General features: G+C 42.2%; 1 protein-coding gene across 2 annotated transcripts in view; it reads right to left on the bottom strand.

Moving 5' to 3' along the window:
* Positions 1-16,645, bottom strand: part of DMRT1 (doublesex and mab-3 related transcription factor 1) — a 206,362-nt gene that overhangs the window by 168,551 nt on the left and 21,166 nt on the right. Inside the window, exons 2-3 of one of the 2 annotated variants that reach the window (XM_077475009.1) lie at positions 15,482-15,721; positions 8,229-8,412 (exon numbers count right to left, since the gene is read on the bottom strand). In XM_077475009.1, the coding sequence (XP_077331135.1) occupies positions 8,229-8,412; positions 15,482-15,703 (406 nt within the window). In that variant the 5' untranslated portion in view covers positions 15,704-15,721. Of the gene's footprint in view, positions 1-8,228; positions 8,413-15,481; positions 15,818-16,645 lie in introns of those variants that run through there. The other variant, XM_077475008.1, reaches the window with a different exon arrangement.

The following is a 16,645-nucleotide window of genomic DNA, read 5'->3' as shown; positions in this document are numbered from 1 at the left end:
CATACTAGCTCATTATGCCTTTTCCCTTGCAGGTCTGGAAAAAAAATGTCAGCGGGTTTACTCCCGCTTTAAAGAATAACTAAAGAACATTTTTTTTTTACTTTTGGATAGAGTGAAGATGGATTAGAACACCTGTAAGGCTTTATTGCTGTATGTCCCCATTAGGGAGATTCACCCTCTCTATTTGTCCTGAAAGCAAAAGACAATCCCAAATTTTGGTTTGTCCCCAGAAAATAAATAGAGGGGACATCTTCCAATGGAGACACAAATGGCAAAAAAAACAACTAACAGGGGTTATTACCCTCCCTTACTTTATCCAAAATGAAAAAAATAAAAAAAATTTGCCTGTAGTTCCACTTTAACCACTTAAGGACCAAGCCTATTTCTGACACTTGTTGTTTACAAGTTAAAATCAGTATTTTTTACTATATATATATATATATATATATATATATATATATATATATATAAAACATTTTTTTTTTTTAAATAGACTAAAATATGGATGTTGCATAGGTGCAGGATTAGGAGATACTCCCCTCGCAATGAGCAGCTGACTGCAGTGGCGCATGCGCACAGGGGATTCTCGGCTGAAAGCCCGGCAGATGCGGACCTTCCCGGAAAGAAATCTCCCGCACGCATGTGCGGGAGTGACAATATCGCGGCTCCGGCCACTCACAGCGCCGGAGCCACGATAGCCGGAAGACACACCGAGGGAACATGTCAGCTCCCTCTGTGTTTATGGGGTGAGATGACGGGGCCTCGTTCTAAGGTAAGTATTTCATAATGAGCTAGTATGCGGTGCATACTAGCTCATTATGCCTTTTCCCTTGCAGGTCTGGAAAAAAAATGTCAGCGGGTTTACTCCCGATTTAAAGAATAACTAAAGGACATTTTTTTTTTACTTTTGGATAGAGTGAAGGTGGATTAGAACACCTGTAAGGCTTTATTGCTGTATGTCCACATTAGGGAGATTCACCCTCTCTATTTGTCCTGAAAGCAAAAGACAATCCCAAATTTTGGTTTGTCTTTTGGTTTGTCCCCAGAAAATAAATAGAGGGGACATCTTCCAATGGAGACACAAATGGCAAAAAAAACAACTAACAGGGGTTATTACCCTCCCTTACTTTATCCAAAATGAAAAAAATAAAAAAAATTTGCCTGTAGTTCCACTTTAACCACTTAAGGACCAAGCCTATTTCTGACACTTGTTGTTTACAAGTTAAAATCAGTATTTTTTACTATATATATATATATATATATATATATATATATATATATATATATATATATATATATATATATATATATATATATATATATATATATATATATATATATATATAAAACATTATTTTTTTTTTAAATAGACTAAAATATGAATGTTGCATAGGTGCAGGGCGTGGCCATGGGCACATGTTGTGCCCCGGCCTACACCAACCTGTACCTGGGGGAGTGGGAGCAGTCCCTTCTAGGTGACGGGGACCTTGCCGGGTATACGCGGCACATCACTTTGTGGCGACGGTACATAAGTGATGTTCTCGTCATCTGGGAGGGACCCGAGGATCTACTGCTGGAGTTTCATGCCCGTGTCAATCAGAATGAGTACAATCTGAAATTTACAATGACATATGATCATCATAAAATGATCTTTATGGATGTTGAACTCGGACGTACCCCTGACAATAAAATCGTTACTACCCTCTTCCGCAAGAGCACAGCAGGTAATACTGTGCTCCATGCAACAAGCTTTCACCCACTGGCACTCATACAATCCATTCCTTATGGGCAATATCATAAAATAAAAATAAATATATATATATATATATATATATATATATATATATATCTTTTTTTTAATTAGACTAAAATATGGCTGTTGCAATATTTTGTTACGCAGTTTTTGCTCAGCGGTCGAAAAAAATACACTTCTCTGAATTAAAAAAAAACTAAACTGTAAAGTTAGCCCAATTTTTTTTTTATATTGTGAAAGATGATGTTGTGCCGAGTAACTAGATACCTAACTTTACTGCTTAAAATTGCGCACACTCAAGGAATGGCGACAAACTACGGTATTTAAACATCTCCATAGGCGACACGTTACAATTTTTTAATGCTTTATCAGTTTAGAGTTACAAACGAGGTATTTTGCTAGAATTATTGCTCTCATTCTGATGATTGCGGCGATACCTCATGTGTGTGATAAGAACACCGCCTTACGTATGTGTTTTCTTTGGTGCGCAAGCACACGGGGACGGGGGCGCTTATTCATTTTTTTCTTATTTTTTTACAAGGTCCCTTTAAAAAAAAAAAAATCTGATCACTTGTATTGCTGTCACAAGGAATGTAAACATCCCTTATGACAGTAATAGGCGGTGACAGGAACTCTTTATGGAGGGACCTGGGATCTAAAAGACCCCAAATCCCTCCTTTGCACTTAAAAGTATTAAAAACACCAAAATCTGCATTTTTGAATGCTGCCATTTTTTTTTAATCAGTGCCATTTGCAACCAGAAGTGACGTCGCTTCTGGGTTTTTACATCGGAGACCCGATCTAAGCCGATTCCAGCTTTGTTCGGGTGCTCAGGCCACCTGGCAGACATGCCGGTGGGACGGAAGTCCTGGACAGAGCGGCGGGACATCTCCTCCACTGTTCGTGATAGTGGGAGAGCGTCTGCTGAGCCACATTGCTTGTTATCACTAGAAAGCCAACCGCCAGCTCTAGAAAACGGTGCAGGCCTCACCCTAGAACCACTTCCTCAAAGCAACGTACAGGTACATCGTTTTGTGTGAATTGGTTAAGGCAAATAGACTGTGCAATTTGGAAATTGCTCCAGAGCTTAGTAAATGAGGTAAAGCTTCACTTTACAAAGAGTACCCAATTATCTGCAACGAAAAACTGTATTTTTCATTGCACATGATTGGATGATGGAAGCCAGCAGAGGCATTTACTAAGCTCTGTGGCAACTTCAATTGCAAAGTGCTCAGTCTATATGCCTTTAGTAAATCCACCCCATTCATTTAGTAAACCCCATTACATATAGTAAAATATCATTTTTATTGTCCGGTTATTTCAACAGATTTTTAGAGAGTTTTTTATGAATACACAAGCATATACATTATTTGCTACAAAAAAACACCCAATTATTTCAAACATAATACAATGAACATGCATATTACAATGGTCTAATCCCTTGTTAGAACATAGGTCATATGTAGTGGGAGTGGGGATACAGGCATACCCCACTTTTAGGTACACAATGGGGTTTATTTACTAAAGCTGGAAAGTGCAAAATCAGCCTGACTTCTGCATAGAAACCAATCAGCTTCTAATCCCAGTTTGCTCAATTAAGCTTTGGTATCAAAACCTGGAAGCTCATTGGTTTCTATGTAGAAGTGAGCCTGATTTTGTACTTTCCAGCCTAGTAAATAAACCGCATTGTGTACTTAAAAATGGGGTATTTCTGTATTTTAATTATTTTTTGAGATATCTTCCCACTGACAAGTTCTCACTGACACCAATGATCTTTTTAGATATGTACAGTATAAGGGGGTAATTTTTCCCAATGACCACAAATGTAAGGGAACAGACAGCAATAAAAGCCTAATAGGTGTTCTAATACCTGTCCACCCTATCCGAAACTTTAGTTATACTTTAAGTAAATAAAAAATATATTTCTAAAGATAGTTTCTAAAAGAAAATGGTATAAAAAAAAACACACAAACACACACACATATAAATACTCTTCTTCCACCAATAAAAAAGACAACATTGTAGAAGAAGGGTATTTATATTTATATATGTGTGTGATTTGTTTATACTATTTTCTTTCAATATTTTACAATTAGAAAGATATTTTGTATTTATCTAGATTAACTTTGTTTTGGATACACCATGTGAGTCCTGTGAAAGCAGCTTCCCTTACTTTTTTTTTTTGTATTACATCTGCTGCAGGGACCGCACTGACTGAGTTGGCATTTCTACAGTTTAAACCATTTTACTTCTATATTTGGAATAAAAACTGACAGGGGTTGAGATTCTTCTCCACTGTATCCAGTGGCGGCCTGTCCATAGGGGGCGCATAGGTGCCGCCCACCCCACCCATGCGTCTGGCCCCCTAATCTACATGCGGGGCACCGGACGCATGTATTTAAATGGGGGGATTTTTTATTTTTTTTTAAGCACGTGATTAAATTAGATTAATAGGCTTCAAAATAGGGTGGGCTCGGGAAGATGACCCAGTTGTGTGACAAATAGTGAATGAATATTCGCTATTGTCACACTGATTTTCCTCCCGGGCAATCAGGAAGCGGGGCTGAGACCCGTCACCCGATTGTCCAAAAGAAAATCCAGTCGGAATGTCCTCCAGGAGGAGGAGGAGGGAGGAGACACAGGGGAAGCCACCGAGGCTTCCCAGGAGGAATCCGCTGCCAGGTAGCGAAGTCATCTGGAGCGCTGCCCGTTAGATGGTGTAAGTGCAGGCCCCGACCTACTTGAACGACCTGGCGAGGGGAGGGTTGAGGTTGCCACCCGTGAGCGACCGACCAGGGGCCAGCTGCAGCAGCCTTCAGCCTCTCTCATAGGTAAGTACTGCTGCATGCCTTATTTTAGTAGCCTTTTTTTCCTATTACTGGGTTTAGTAACACTTAAAGAGTGAAATGGTAAATTTAAAATATAAACATCAACTGGGTCTGCAACCTGTACACGTAAATCTGAGGCTAGACTATGTAAATTCAAGTCTTAAAGCAGAGGTCCACCCTAAAGTGGACCTTCCGCTCATTGGAACCCCCCCCCCCCTCCGGCGCCACAATTGGCACCTTTCAGGGGGGAGGGGGTGCAGGTACCTGTACAGTACAGGTATCTGCACCCACTTCCGGCGTAGATTCTGCAGAAGGTACGCCCCTTTCCGCAGAATCTACGCCCCTTTCCGAAGGTCCCCCGCTGCCTGCTGGGAAACACACGGATCCCAGCGACAGCGGGGACCATCCTTATTGCGCAGCGTGACTCGCGCATGCACAGTAGGGAACCGGGTAAATAAGCCGAAAGGCTCCACTTCCTGATTCCCATACCCAAGATGGCGGCGGCAGCACCCAAGAGACGATCGAGAGATCGGCTTCGCGTGCCGACATCGCAGGCGCGCTGGGAGGGTAAGTGTCATTATTTTAAAAGTCAGCAGCTGCAGTATTTGTAGCTGCTGGCTTTAAAAAAAAAAAAACGGCGGACTCCCGCTTTAAGCTGGCCATACATGGATCTAAATTCAACCGGTTCAGAAGGCACTGTCTGAATTTTGATTCATGTATGGGCAAGCTGATTCTACAAAAGTCAATCCTTCAATCGACTTGTGTAGAACTAGACTGTCAGATTTTTCTATATGCCATTATTGCCAGCGGCTATAGCAGAATACAATAGCACTGCGGGAGGCATTCCCCCACCAACACAGTCAGTGCCAGAGCTGAACGAATTCCTTTCCTTCTGTGGTGGAAGGAAAGAAAATCGAGTGATCTATTTAGCTTAAAGTGTTTGTAAAAGCAATTTTTTCAACAGTTTTATTTTAATAACACACGTCATACTTACCTGTTCTGCATAATGGTTATGCACAGAGCATCCCTGATCCTCCCCTTCTCGGGTCCCCCACCAGCGCTCTGGGCCCCTCCCCTCTGCCAAGTGCCCCTATAGCAAGCAGCTTGCACTCATTTGTGCCAGCTTCCAAGCTGGCTATGTGTGTCCATAAGCTAAGCTATATAAATCCTGTATAATAATAAGCCCCACTCCCTCCTTTGGCTCTTGCTACTGCATCTCAGCCAATAAGGGAGAGACCCAGGAGAGCCTATACTCTTGTGCACATCGCCAGATCGAGATCAGGCTCGGGTAAGTAAAAGGGGTGCTGAGGGGGGATTTTCAAACTGAAGGTTTTTTACCTTTATGCATAGAATGCATTGGGGTAAAAAACCGTCAGTCTTTAAAACCAATTTAACTTCTTCATGGCCACGCTGTAGGCGAATGACGTCTACAGCACGATCGCACATTGCCTTATGACGTCCTGCCATGATCACGCCCAGAAGGCAAGTGGTAAAGAACACGCTTTCAACTTCATCCTAAAAGCAGAAACACCTAGGGCATCCAAGTCATTCTTTGCTCATTCTGCTCTTCTTCCCAGCAGTGATTCCGCAACCTTCCAGTCTTGTAATCTGGGATGTAAATCTAAATATATATATATATATATATATATATATATATATATATATATATATATACACATATATATATAAATATAATGGTAGTGGAAACTGGATGAGCTGAGCTCCTGAGAAAATTAATTAGGGGACTTTTGCGCAAACCTGAGAAAATTAATTAGGGGACTTTTGCGCAAACCAACCAATATACTCTTATGCCGTGTACACATGGTCGGAAATTCCGATGGAAAAAATCAGATCGGATTATGTTGTCGGAAAATCCGATCGTGTGTGGGTTCTATCGGACTTTTTCCATCAGAATTTCCGACGCACAAAGTTTGAGAGCAGGATCTAAAATTTTCAGACAACAAAATCTGATTGCATAAATTCCAATCGTGTGTAGCCTAGTCCGACGGACAAAGTGCCATGCATGCTCAGAATAAACTAAGAGATGAAACTAAGCTATTGGCTACTGGCCCGTTTATAGTCCCGATGTACGTGTTTGACGTCACCTCGACCGTGTGTATGCAACACAAGTTTTGGACAAAATCCATCTGAAAAAATCCGACAGATTTTGTGGTCGGACTGTCCGACTGTGTGTACAGGGCATTATTGTGATAACAAAAATATGTAGAAGAATACATATTGGCCTAAACTGATGAAGAAATTTGTTTTAACTTTTTTTTGGGATATTTATTAAAGTAAAAAGTAAAAAATATATTTTTTTTTCCCATAATTGTCTGTCTTTTTTTTGGTTATAGTGAAAAAAATAAAAATCCCTGAGGTGATCAAATACCACCAAAAGAAAGCTGTATTTGTAGAAAAAAAATCATGTCAATTTTGTTTGGGTGCAACGTCTCTCTCAACTGCACAATTGTCAGTTAAAGTGATGCAGTGCCGTATTGCAAAAAATGGCCTGGTCATTAAGGGGATAAAAACTTCTGGAGCTGAAGTGGTTAAGCAGTATTAAACCCAAAAACAAAAATGTATTACCGGTAAATAGCAGCTTACCAATCATTGTGGCTGTATCAAGCTTTCTTTTCTTTGTCTTTTTTCTCCTCTGTTTTCACCTGGTGATCTGGTCACTAACACACCTCCTATATTAGTGAGATGCAACTCTGGAGGAATGAACACAGGAGGCACAGCAGACAGCAGCATTGTCAGTCTTGGGGGAGGGTAGTGCTAAATGTATTATCTAATTGAAAAACACTAACAAATTAAAGTCAAACTTCAACTGACACTTTATTATCAGTTAAAGCAACAGTTTCTTTTCCTTTTGGGATAAATGTTTTACATGAATAAATAAAAGCCCTTCATTGTGATCACCTCTGCTGCTGTTAAGTGGGTTGTCTCAACCATGTAAACTGAAATGTTCTGCTGGAAAGCTTGTGCTGTGAAAAACAGACTTACTAGCTGGATCACCAAATGAAAATAGAAGAACGAAAACCTAAAAAAGGAAACTAATACAGCCATTACATCTAAGAATTAGTAAGCTTGAAGTACACTGATTGACTCAGCACGGAACACATACACCAAATTAGGCTGGATTCACAACTATGAAGCTTTAGTGCTTTTTTCATTTTGCAGATTTGCACTACAGTCCATTTAACATTATGGAACACGTTCTGTAGTGCAAATCTGCAAAATGTAAAAAGCACAAAAAATGCCTAGTGGGAATCCAGCCTAAGTGGACCTCCAGCTGTTGCAGAACTACAAGTCCCATGAGGCACAGCAAGACTTTGACAGCCACAAGCATGACACCCAGGGGCAGAGGCATGATGGGACTTGAAGTTTTGCTGCAGGTCCGCTAATTGCACATCCCTGACATACACATACATCCAATCCTCTCTATCCTGTCTATGGTATTATCTTGTCCATCATAAAAAATAACTGTGCTTGTAAATACAATCAAAAGCCCAAGTTTAGGAATTCTAAACATAGAAGCACTCAGCCCAGTATGGACACAGACTGTGCTCCACCGCCTTTTCTATGGGTCTGTGAAGTGACTATGTCCCTGGGTTCAGCTAACTGGTGAATTTGCCTATATCTGTTACCTGAGAGGGTGGGTGTGCTCACTCCGGCAGTGGTACTAATTGTCTGGCTGCAATTGTTTTCCAGCAGAAGGCAGGAATTTCTGCTCTGCTCCCTTTTGACAAGCAGGTCACTGGCAGTGGGTAGAGGAATAGGGTGGCTTAGTCCTAGCTCTTCTTCTTGGGCTTGTTGCCTGCGTAATGCAACCTGGAAAAGATAAAAGGAATATGAAAACAACAATTCCACTTTCTGCTAATACCTACCGTTTCCTTCTACATTTCCTAAATGTTGTGGGTCAAAAATTGGGACACTACAGACTAATTAACCACAAATCATCCAAATAAATCTTTATGTAAAAATTCTAAATAAACAGCTATTATATAGAAAAGCAGTAAGACTCACCATTATTAAATGATTCTGGCCACTGGATTAACCACTTGCTTACTGGGCACTTAAACCCCCCTCAGTCCCAGACCAATTTTCAGCTTTCAGCGCTGATGCACTTTGAATGACAATTTCGCGGGCATACAACACTGTACCCAAATGAAATTTTTATCATTTTTTTCCCACAAATAGAGCTTTCTTTTGGTGGTATTTAGTTACAGCTCGGAGTTTTATTTTTTGCTAAACAAACAAAAAAAGATGCAAAAAAATAAATAAATAAATCATGTTTTAATAGTTTGTTATAAAATTTTGCAAACGGGTCATTTTTCTCCTTCATTGAAGTGCGCTGATTAGGCGGCACTGATAGGCTGCATTGGTGGGCACTGATGGGCTGCATTGGTGGGCACTGATGGGCTGCATTGGTGGGCACTGATAGGCTGCACTGGTGGGCACTGATAGGCATAGTTAAGGCGGCACTAATAGGCACAGATAAGGCGGCACCGATGGGCACAAATAAGGCGGCACTGATGGGCAAAGATGGGCACAGATAAGATGGCACGGATGGGTGGCACGGATAAGTGGCACGGATGGGTGGTACAGATGGGCACTGATAGGTACCACAGATAGATGGGACTGATGGGCACTGATAGGTGGCACTGATAGGTGGCACTGATAGGTGGCACTGCTGGGCACTGATGGGCGGCACTGCTGGGCACTGATGGGCGGCACTGCTGGGCACTGATGGGCGGCACTGGGGTGCAGCACCTTTGAGGCAGATTGGGTGGCACTGTGGGTGGCACTGTGGGTGACACTGTGGGTGGCACTGTGGGCACTATGGGCACTGACGGGGGGCACTTACTTTTGCTTTTATTTTACTTCAGGATGGCACTGCGGGAGGCAGGTGGGCACAGGCAGGTGGCAGGTGGTCCCTTGTATTGATGGCCGTGATCGGGACTGATGTCCCGATCACGGCCGCCGGTGATCGGCTTTTTTTTTCTCTCCTCGCGCTGTCAGCGCGAGGAGGAATAATAGCCGATTACCGGCTCCGTTCTATCACATGATCAGCTGTCATTGGCTGACAGCTGATCACGTGATAAGGGGTCGGGATCGACCCCTTGCACGGATCGGTGATCAGGCGAGTCTCATAGACTCGCCGATCACAGAGCGCGCCGCGCGCGGCCCTCAGGGGGCGCGCAGGCCGCTCGTAACCGGGACGACGTCAATAGACGTAGTCCCGGAAATGTAGGTCCGCGCTAATGCCGTCATTTGGCAATAGCGCGGATCTGAAGTGGTTAAATAAACGTCTAATGCCGCGTACACACGATTGGAATTTTGGTCGGAAAAAGCTCTGATGGTTTTCCCGACGGAATTCCAATGGAATTCTGCTCAAGCTGTCTCGCCTACACACGGTCACACCAAATTCTGACCAACAAGAACGTGGTGACGTACAACACGTACATCGGGACTAGAAAAAGGAAGTTCAATACCCAGTAGCCAAATAGCTTCCGTCTCGTTGTTGAATCTGAGCATGGGTGAGTTTTTGCGCGTCGGAATTGCATACACACGATCGGAATTGGAAAGTTTTTCCGAGAACATGCTCTTGGCCAGCTAAATTCCGATGGAGCCTACACACGGTCGCATTTTCCGATGAAAAAATCTCATTGGTCTTTTGCTAGCCGAAATTCCGATCGTGTGTCCTTTCACATTGCAGCTGCGTTAGCAGTAAACTGCGTTTTAACAACCTTTTTTTTCCGGCTGCTAGCGGGCACTTTTAACCCCCAATAGTGGCCGAGAAAAGGGCTTACAGAGGGTGAGGAGGAGAGTGCTGGAGCTGACCACAGCTAACTATTTGACAAAATAAGAGTTTCTTAATATAATTGGATATCTCTTCTATTGCTAGCAGGGGATATGTCTATAACCACAAATAAAGCTTTATGTTTTTGGTGGATAAGATTGGATGTTAGCGAGTGTCAACGGACACACGTCTGTTTACATCCCCCGCTCTATAAAAGGCAATTGATGGTCCGATCGGGTCCACCTAAAGAACTGGCAGGCGGACCCAATTGGTCCACATGTGTGAAAAAAGCCTAACACCTGGTACACACAGAGTTTTGTTTTTTTCCTTCAACCCAGCTGGCTGAACAAAAAATAAAAAATAAACACACTGAGGAGCTCAGGAGAAACTGCTCTACTAATGATCCAATGTTAGTACAGCGATCTCCCCTGCTGAGCTATTGTGTTCTTTGAAGGGGGGCTGCCCCCCATGCCAGAACACAATGATCGGATGCCAGTCAGCAGACTTTTTTCGGTCATGCTACTTTGACAGAAGCCCTCCGAACAGCCAGCTTCTGTTGGACCGTCTGCCATACACACAGGCCGAATGTTCAAAAGAAATCTAATGCCACCCTACATTTGACCCATGTGTACTAGGCTTGAAAAATTCAAAGTCCTTCCACATAGAAATAAAAAAAATAAAAAAATGAAAACCCCTAAATACAGTGCTTGCAAAAGTATTCACCCCCTTGACATTTTTTTGTGTTTTGTTGCCTCACAAACTGGAATTAACATGGATCGTTTGAGGATTTGCATCATTTAATTCAGAATATGCCCACAACTTTTGAAGATTTTCGTTTTTTTGGTTTTTTATTGTCAAGCAAACAACAAATAGGACAAAACAACAGAAAAAGTCAATATGCATAACTATTCACCCCCTAAAGTCAATACTTTGTAGAGCCACCTTTTGCAGCTATCACAGCTCCAAGTTGCTTTGGATAAGTCTCTATGAGCTTGCCACATCTTACCACTGAGATTTTTGCCCATTCCTCCTTGCAAAACTGCTCCAGCTCCTTCAAGTTGAGTGATTTGTGCTTGTGAACAGCAATCTTTAAGTCTGACCACAGATTTTCTATTGGATTGGCATGTTTCCCCTTAAACCACTCAAGTATTGCTTTAGTGTGTTTGGGGTCATTGTCCTGCTGGAAGGTGAACCTCCGTCCTAGCTTTAAATCAAACACAGAGTGGTACAGATTTTGCTAAAGAAAATCCCTGTATTTAGCACCATCCATCTCTCCCTCAACTCTGACCAGTTTCCCAGTCCTGACTGCTGAAAAACATCCCCACAGCATGATGCTGCCACTACCATGTTTCACTGTGGGGATGGTGTTCTTTGGGTGATGTGTTGGGTTTGCGCCAGACACAGCGTTTTCTTTGATGGCCAAAAGGTTACATTTTAGTCTCATCAGACTAGAGCACCTTCCTCCATACATTTTGGCAGTCTCCCACATGCCTTTTCGCAAACTCAAAACGTGCCACTTTGTTTTTTGCTGAAAGTAATGGCTTTCTTCTGGCCATTATGCCATAAAGCCCAACTCTGGAGCGTACGGCTTATTGTCGTCCTATGTACAGATACTCCAGTCTCTGCTGTGGAACTCTGCAGTAACCTCCTCCAGGGTTACCTTAGGTCTCTGTGCTGCCTCTCTCTCTCATTGCCCGGTCTGTGAGTTTTGGTGTGCGGCCGTCTCTTGCCAGGTTTGCTGTTGTGCCATGTTCTTTCTATTTGGTTATGATAGATTTGATGGCGCTCCTAGGAATCATCAAAGAGTTGGATATTTTTTATAACCTAACCCTGACTTGTACTTCTCAACAAGATTGTCCATTACTTGTTTGGAGAGTTCCTTGGTCTTCATGGCAGTGTTTGGTTAGTGGTGCCTCTTGCTTAGGTGTTGCAGCCTCTGGGGCCTTTCAAAAGGTGTGTATATGTAATGACAGATAATGTGACACCTAGATTGCACACAGGTGGACATCATTTCACTAATTATGTGACATCTGAAGGTAATTGGTTGCACCAGAGCTATTTATGGGCTTCATAACAAAGGGGGTGAATACATACACACATGCCAATTATCAGTTTTTTATTTCTTAAAAAATAGTTTTATGTATATATTTTTTTAATTTTACTTCACCAACTTAGACTATTGTGTTCTGATCCATCACATTATAATTCAGATTAAAAAAACATTGAACTAAAGGCCCTAATGTAACAAAATAGGCAAAAAGGCAAGGGGGGTAAATACTTTTTCAAGGCACTGTAAATCATACACCTCTGTAAACACAATAGGAAGGACTACAATCTATATGCTGTTATTCAACACATATACTATAGGACTTGATAAGCATACAGAATGAAAAGAAAACATATGTCGATATCCAATGTCATCGAAAATTACAACTTGGTTTTGCTTGTGCACAGCATTATCACATTATACCGTAAAAATAAAGTCATAAATCAAAGCCAATAAACTTGAAGCGGAGTTCCACCCAAAAATGGAACTTCCACATTAAGCGATGGTGACCCCCTGGCATGTCATTTTTGGGGGGGGGGAGCAGATACCCTCTTTTTGAGGCACCCAGCTCCCACTTCTTCCCGGGGGCTTTGCAACGCCGGAAGTTCACCTCTCCCCCTCCCTCCCTGCAATCTTCTGGGACACGTCACAGGTCCCAGTAGATTGCCTGGCCAATCACAGCATGCAGCGCAGCTCGCACATGTGCAGTGCATGCCCGGCTGTGAAGCCACAGCAAGGCGCACACAGTTACAATGCCGGCACCGCAGAGAGGAAAGGAAGAGCCCTCATCGCTGGACCGTGGGACAGGTGAGTGTCCGAATATTGAAAGTCAGCAGCTACACTTTTTGTAGCTGCTAACTTTTATATGAGTGGAACTCCACTTTAAGCAACGCTTAAAGTTTAAGCAAATTGCATTCAGGCAGTAGAAGGAGACTTTAGCAACTAGCATAAGTTGAAAGTTATCAGTTGTAACTATATGATGCATAAGCCATGCACCCATAAGAATAGAGATGGCAGGGGGCAGATTAGCAGTTAAATAAAGGTGTAATTTCACAGTTTGCTGGAAATTAAACAATATAGCATAGACTGGAGCTTGAAGATGTAAATTGCATTACATGGATTAAAAAAATATGTAGCCATTGAATCCATCAAGCATATGTCAGGCACTAATGTTGCAACAGGTGAAGGTTAGGTATAGCATTAAAAAATAGACAAAAGAATTAAAGAGGGATTCCACCAAAAAAAAAAATATTAAAAGCCAGCAGCTATAAATACTACAGCTGCTGACTTTTAATAAATGGACACTCACATGTCCCGGGTTCCAGCGATGCCGGCAGCCGAGGCCGATCGATCGCTCGGCTCTCGGCTGCTGCAGTCACCATTCTAGGTGAGGGAATCAGGAAGTGAAGCGAATCGGCTTCACTTCCCGGTTCCCTACTGCGCATGCGCGAGCCGCGCCGCGCAATAGGAAATCTCTGCGCTGTCACTGGGACCTGTGTGTGTCCCAGCAGACAGCGCGGCAGGGCAGGAAATGGCGTAGACTCCCACGGGAGTCTATGCCCGGAAGTGGGTGAAAATACCTGTCTTTGACAGGTATCTCCACCCCCCTCCCCCCTGAAAGGTGTCAATTGTGACACCGGAGGGGGGGAGGGATCCGATCAGCGGAGGTTCCACTTTAGGGTGGAATCCCGCTTTAACTACTAAAAAATAGAAAAACACCTTGTGCACTGATCACCCTGTATATACTATTAAAATTAGATACAGTATCTCACAAAAGTGAATACACCCGTCACGTTTTTGTAACTATTTTATGGTGCCATGTTGAACTTAAAGTGACCAGTATGAGAGAGTGAGAGCGATAACACCAAATTTAACACACCTGCTCCCCATTCACATCTGAAACTTTGTAACACTAATGAGTCACATGACACCGGGTAGGGAAAATGGCTAATTGGGCCCAATTTGGACATTTTCACTTAGGGGTGTACTCACTTTTGTTGCCAGCGGTTTAGACATTAATGGCTGTGTGTTGAGTTATTTTGAGGGGACAGCAAATTTACACTGTTATACAAGCTGTACACTCACTACTTTACATTGTAGCAAAGTGTCATTTCTTCAGTGTTGTCACATGAAAAGATATAATAAAATATTTACAAAAATGTAAGGGGTGTACTCACTTTTGTGAGCTACTGTATGTGTATATATATATATATATATATATATATATATATATATATATATATATATATATATATATATATATATATATATAGATATATAGATATATATATATATATATATATATATAATATTTATATACATTTTGAATCAAACTAAAATGTTAAATATTGTTGCATGTATTTGATTTCCAATACTGATTATCCCTAGAGAATGAACATTTTATTACGGATACTTGTTCATGAAACAATACAGCTACCTTTACCAGAGTTGCTTTTAAACCTGGGAACTGAGGTATTACTCGGAACAACACACTGAGTGACAATGTGTTTGCAACCACTCTTCACCCAAAACAAAAATAATATCGCTTTCCAGCCAAAACGAATAAACACAAAATTACTACAGCTAATCAAATAAAACCTAGATACATTGTGCAATAGACTCTTATTAATGTTGTATTGGATAGAGATGTTAAACAGTGAGTACCAGCGGGCCAACATATAAACACAAGTGCTACTGACCTACCAGTGGCACGGGGGTCATTTATTTTTGGTGAGCATTTTTCAATTAAGGGTGGAGGCGTGAGGTGAATTGTTACATTATATCTGAGGTCTTTTGCCTACATTCACAGGTATGTTTGCATTCGTTCACATAGTATAGTGCACATATTCTGCTAGCACATACAACTATATATACGCAGTATATATATATCTAGATCTATATATATATATATATGTGTGTGTGTGTGTATGTATATATATATATATATATATATATATATATATACACACACACATATGCACACTATAAGAAATTATAATACATAGGCAAATTAACATGATGGTGTATATACAGATATACTTTTTTCCTACCTGGGCCGCCATTACCCGCTGTCTCTCCGCAATAAGACTGCATTTTTTACATTGACATTCCCGCCACATACAGAAACGTTTGTGCCCCTTTAGCAGTGATGAATAGCCGTGGTTCCTGCAGCGTGAACATTTAGGCATGCGTGGGGATTTCTTCCATTGAGCCCCTGAGGTCTGAACCCCTGATTTGCGAGGCTTGCTTAATGGCTCCTCGCTGTTAGGCATTTTTTTTTTCTAAGACCACTGTAAAGAAATAAAATAAAATTACAAGTCAGCAAACAACGCATCAAACTAAAGTGATTCGTGCTCTGAAACAATTTGTAACGTGAAGAATGTTGAGTAAAGATCTAGGTGGGAGTTAGTAGGAGGAACAGGGGACATCACGTCTAATGTCCTTCCCACAATAAAACAATTGTGCAACAATCCTCCGCAACCAGATTTCAGTCATAATCACTTTAGAGGAACCACAATAATAAAAGTTTGGTGTGTTTTTTTGTTTTTGGATTGCTACATGTTCATTGTTGCTTTGTATAGTACAAAGTAAAAATCTCAGCTTTGAAGGTAATATGTCACCTGCACCTGATTAGAACTGTGCATATTCAAAGGGGCCAGTTAATATTGGGCTGATTTAGTTATCTGAATAACATAACTGTCTTATAACTAATGAGAGCGTTACGTATATATTTAGGTCTGAGCCTGTTAAAATTGTAACAACAAGACTTAGGCCGCGTACACACGGGCGGACTGTTCGCCCAACCTTGTCCGCTGAACAGTGTTTGGGCGGACAGTCCGCTCGTGTGTGGGCTTTCAGCGGACAGTTTCAGCGGACAGTTGGACGGACAAAGTCTTTCGGAAATTCCGAAAAACTGTCCGCTGAAACTGTGTTTGAGCGAACAGTCCGCCCGTGTGTGGGCCTGTCCGCTGTACTTTCGAAATGAGCGGACTGTTCCCGCTCGGAAAGTCCGCCCATTTCGAGCGCGTGTACAGGTAGGCGGGGCCCGCGAAGGAGACGTCGCGGGCTCCGCCGCCTGGAATGGGCTTAAAGGGGAACCCCAACGCCGAAAAAAATCGGCGTGGGGGTTCCCCCAAAGTCCACACCAGACCCTTGTCCGAGCACGCTACCCGGCCGGCCAGGAAAGGGGGGCGAGCGAGCGCGCCCCCCCTCCT

Source organism: Lithobates pipiens, unplaced genomic scaffold, assembly GCF_037356315.1.
Source record: "Lithobates pipiens isolate NorthernLeopardFrog02 unplaced genomic scaffold, aLitPip1_a1.2 Scaffold_13, whole genome shotgun sequence".
NCBI classification, from domain to species: domain Eukaryota; kingdom Metazoa; phylum Chordata; class Amphibia; order Anura; family Ranidae; genus Lithobates; species Lithobates pipiens.
This window is presented reverse-complemented; position numbering and strand designations above follow the sequence as displayed.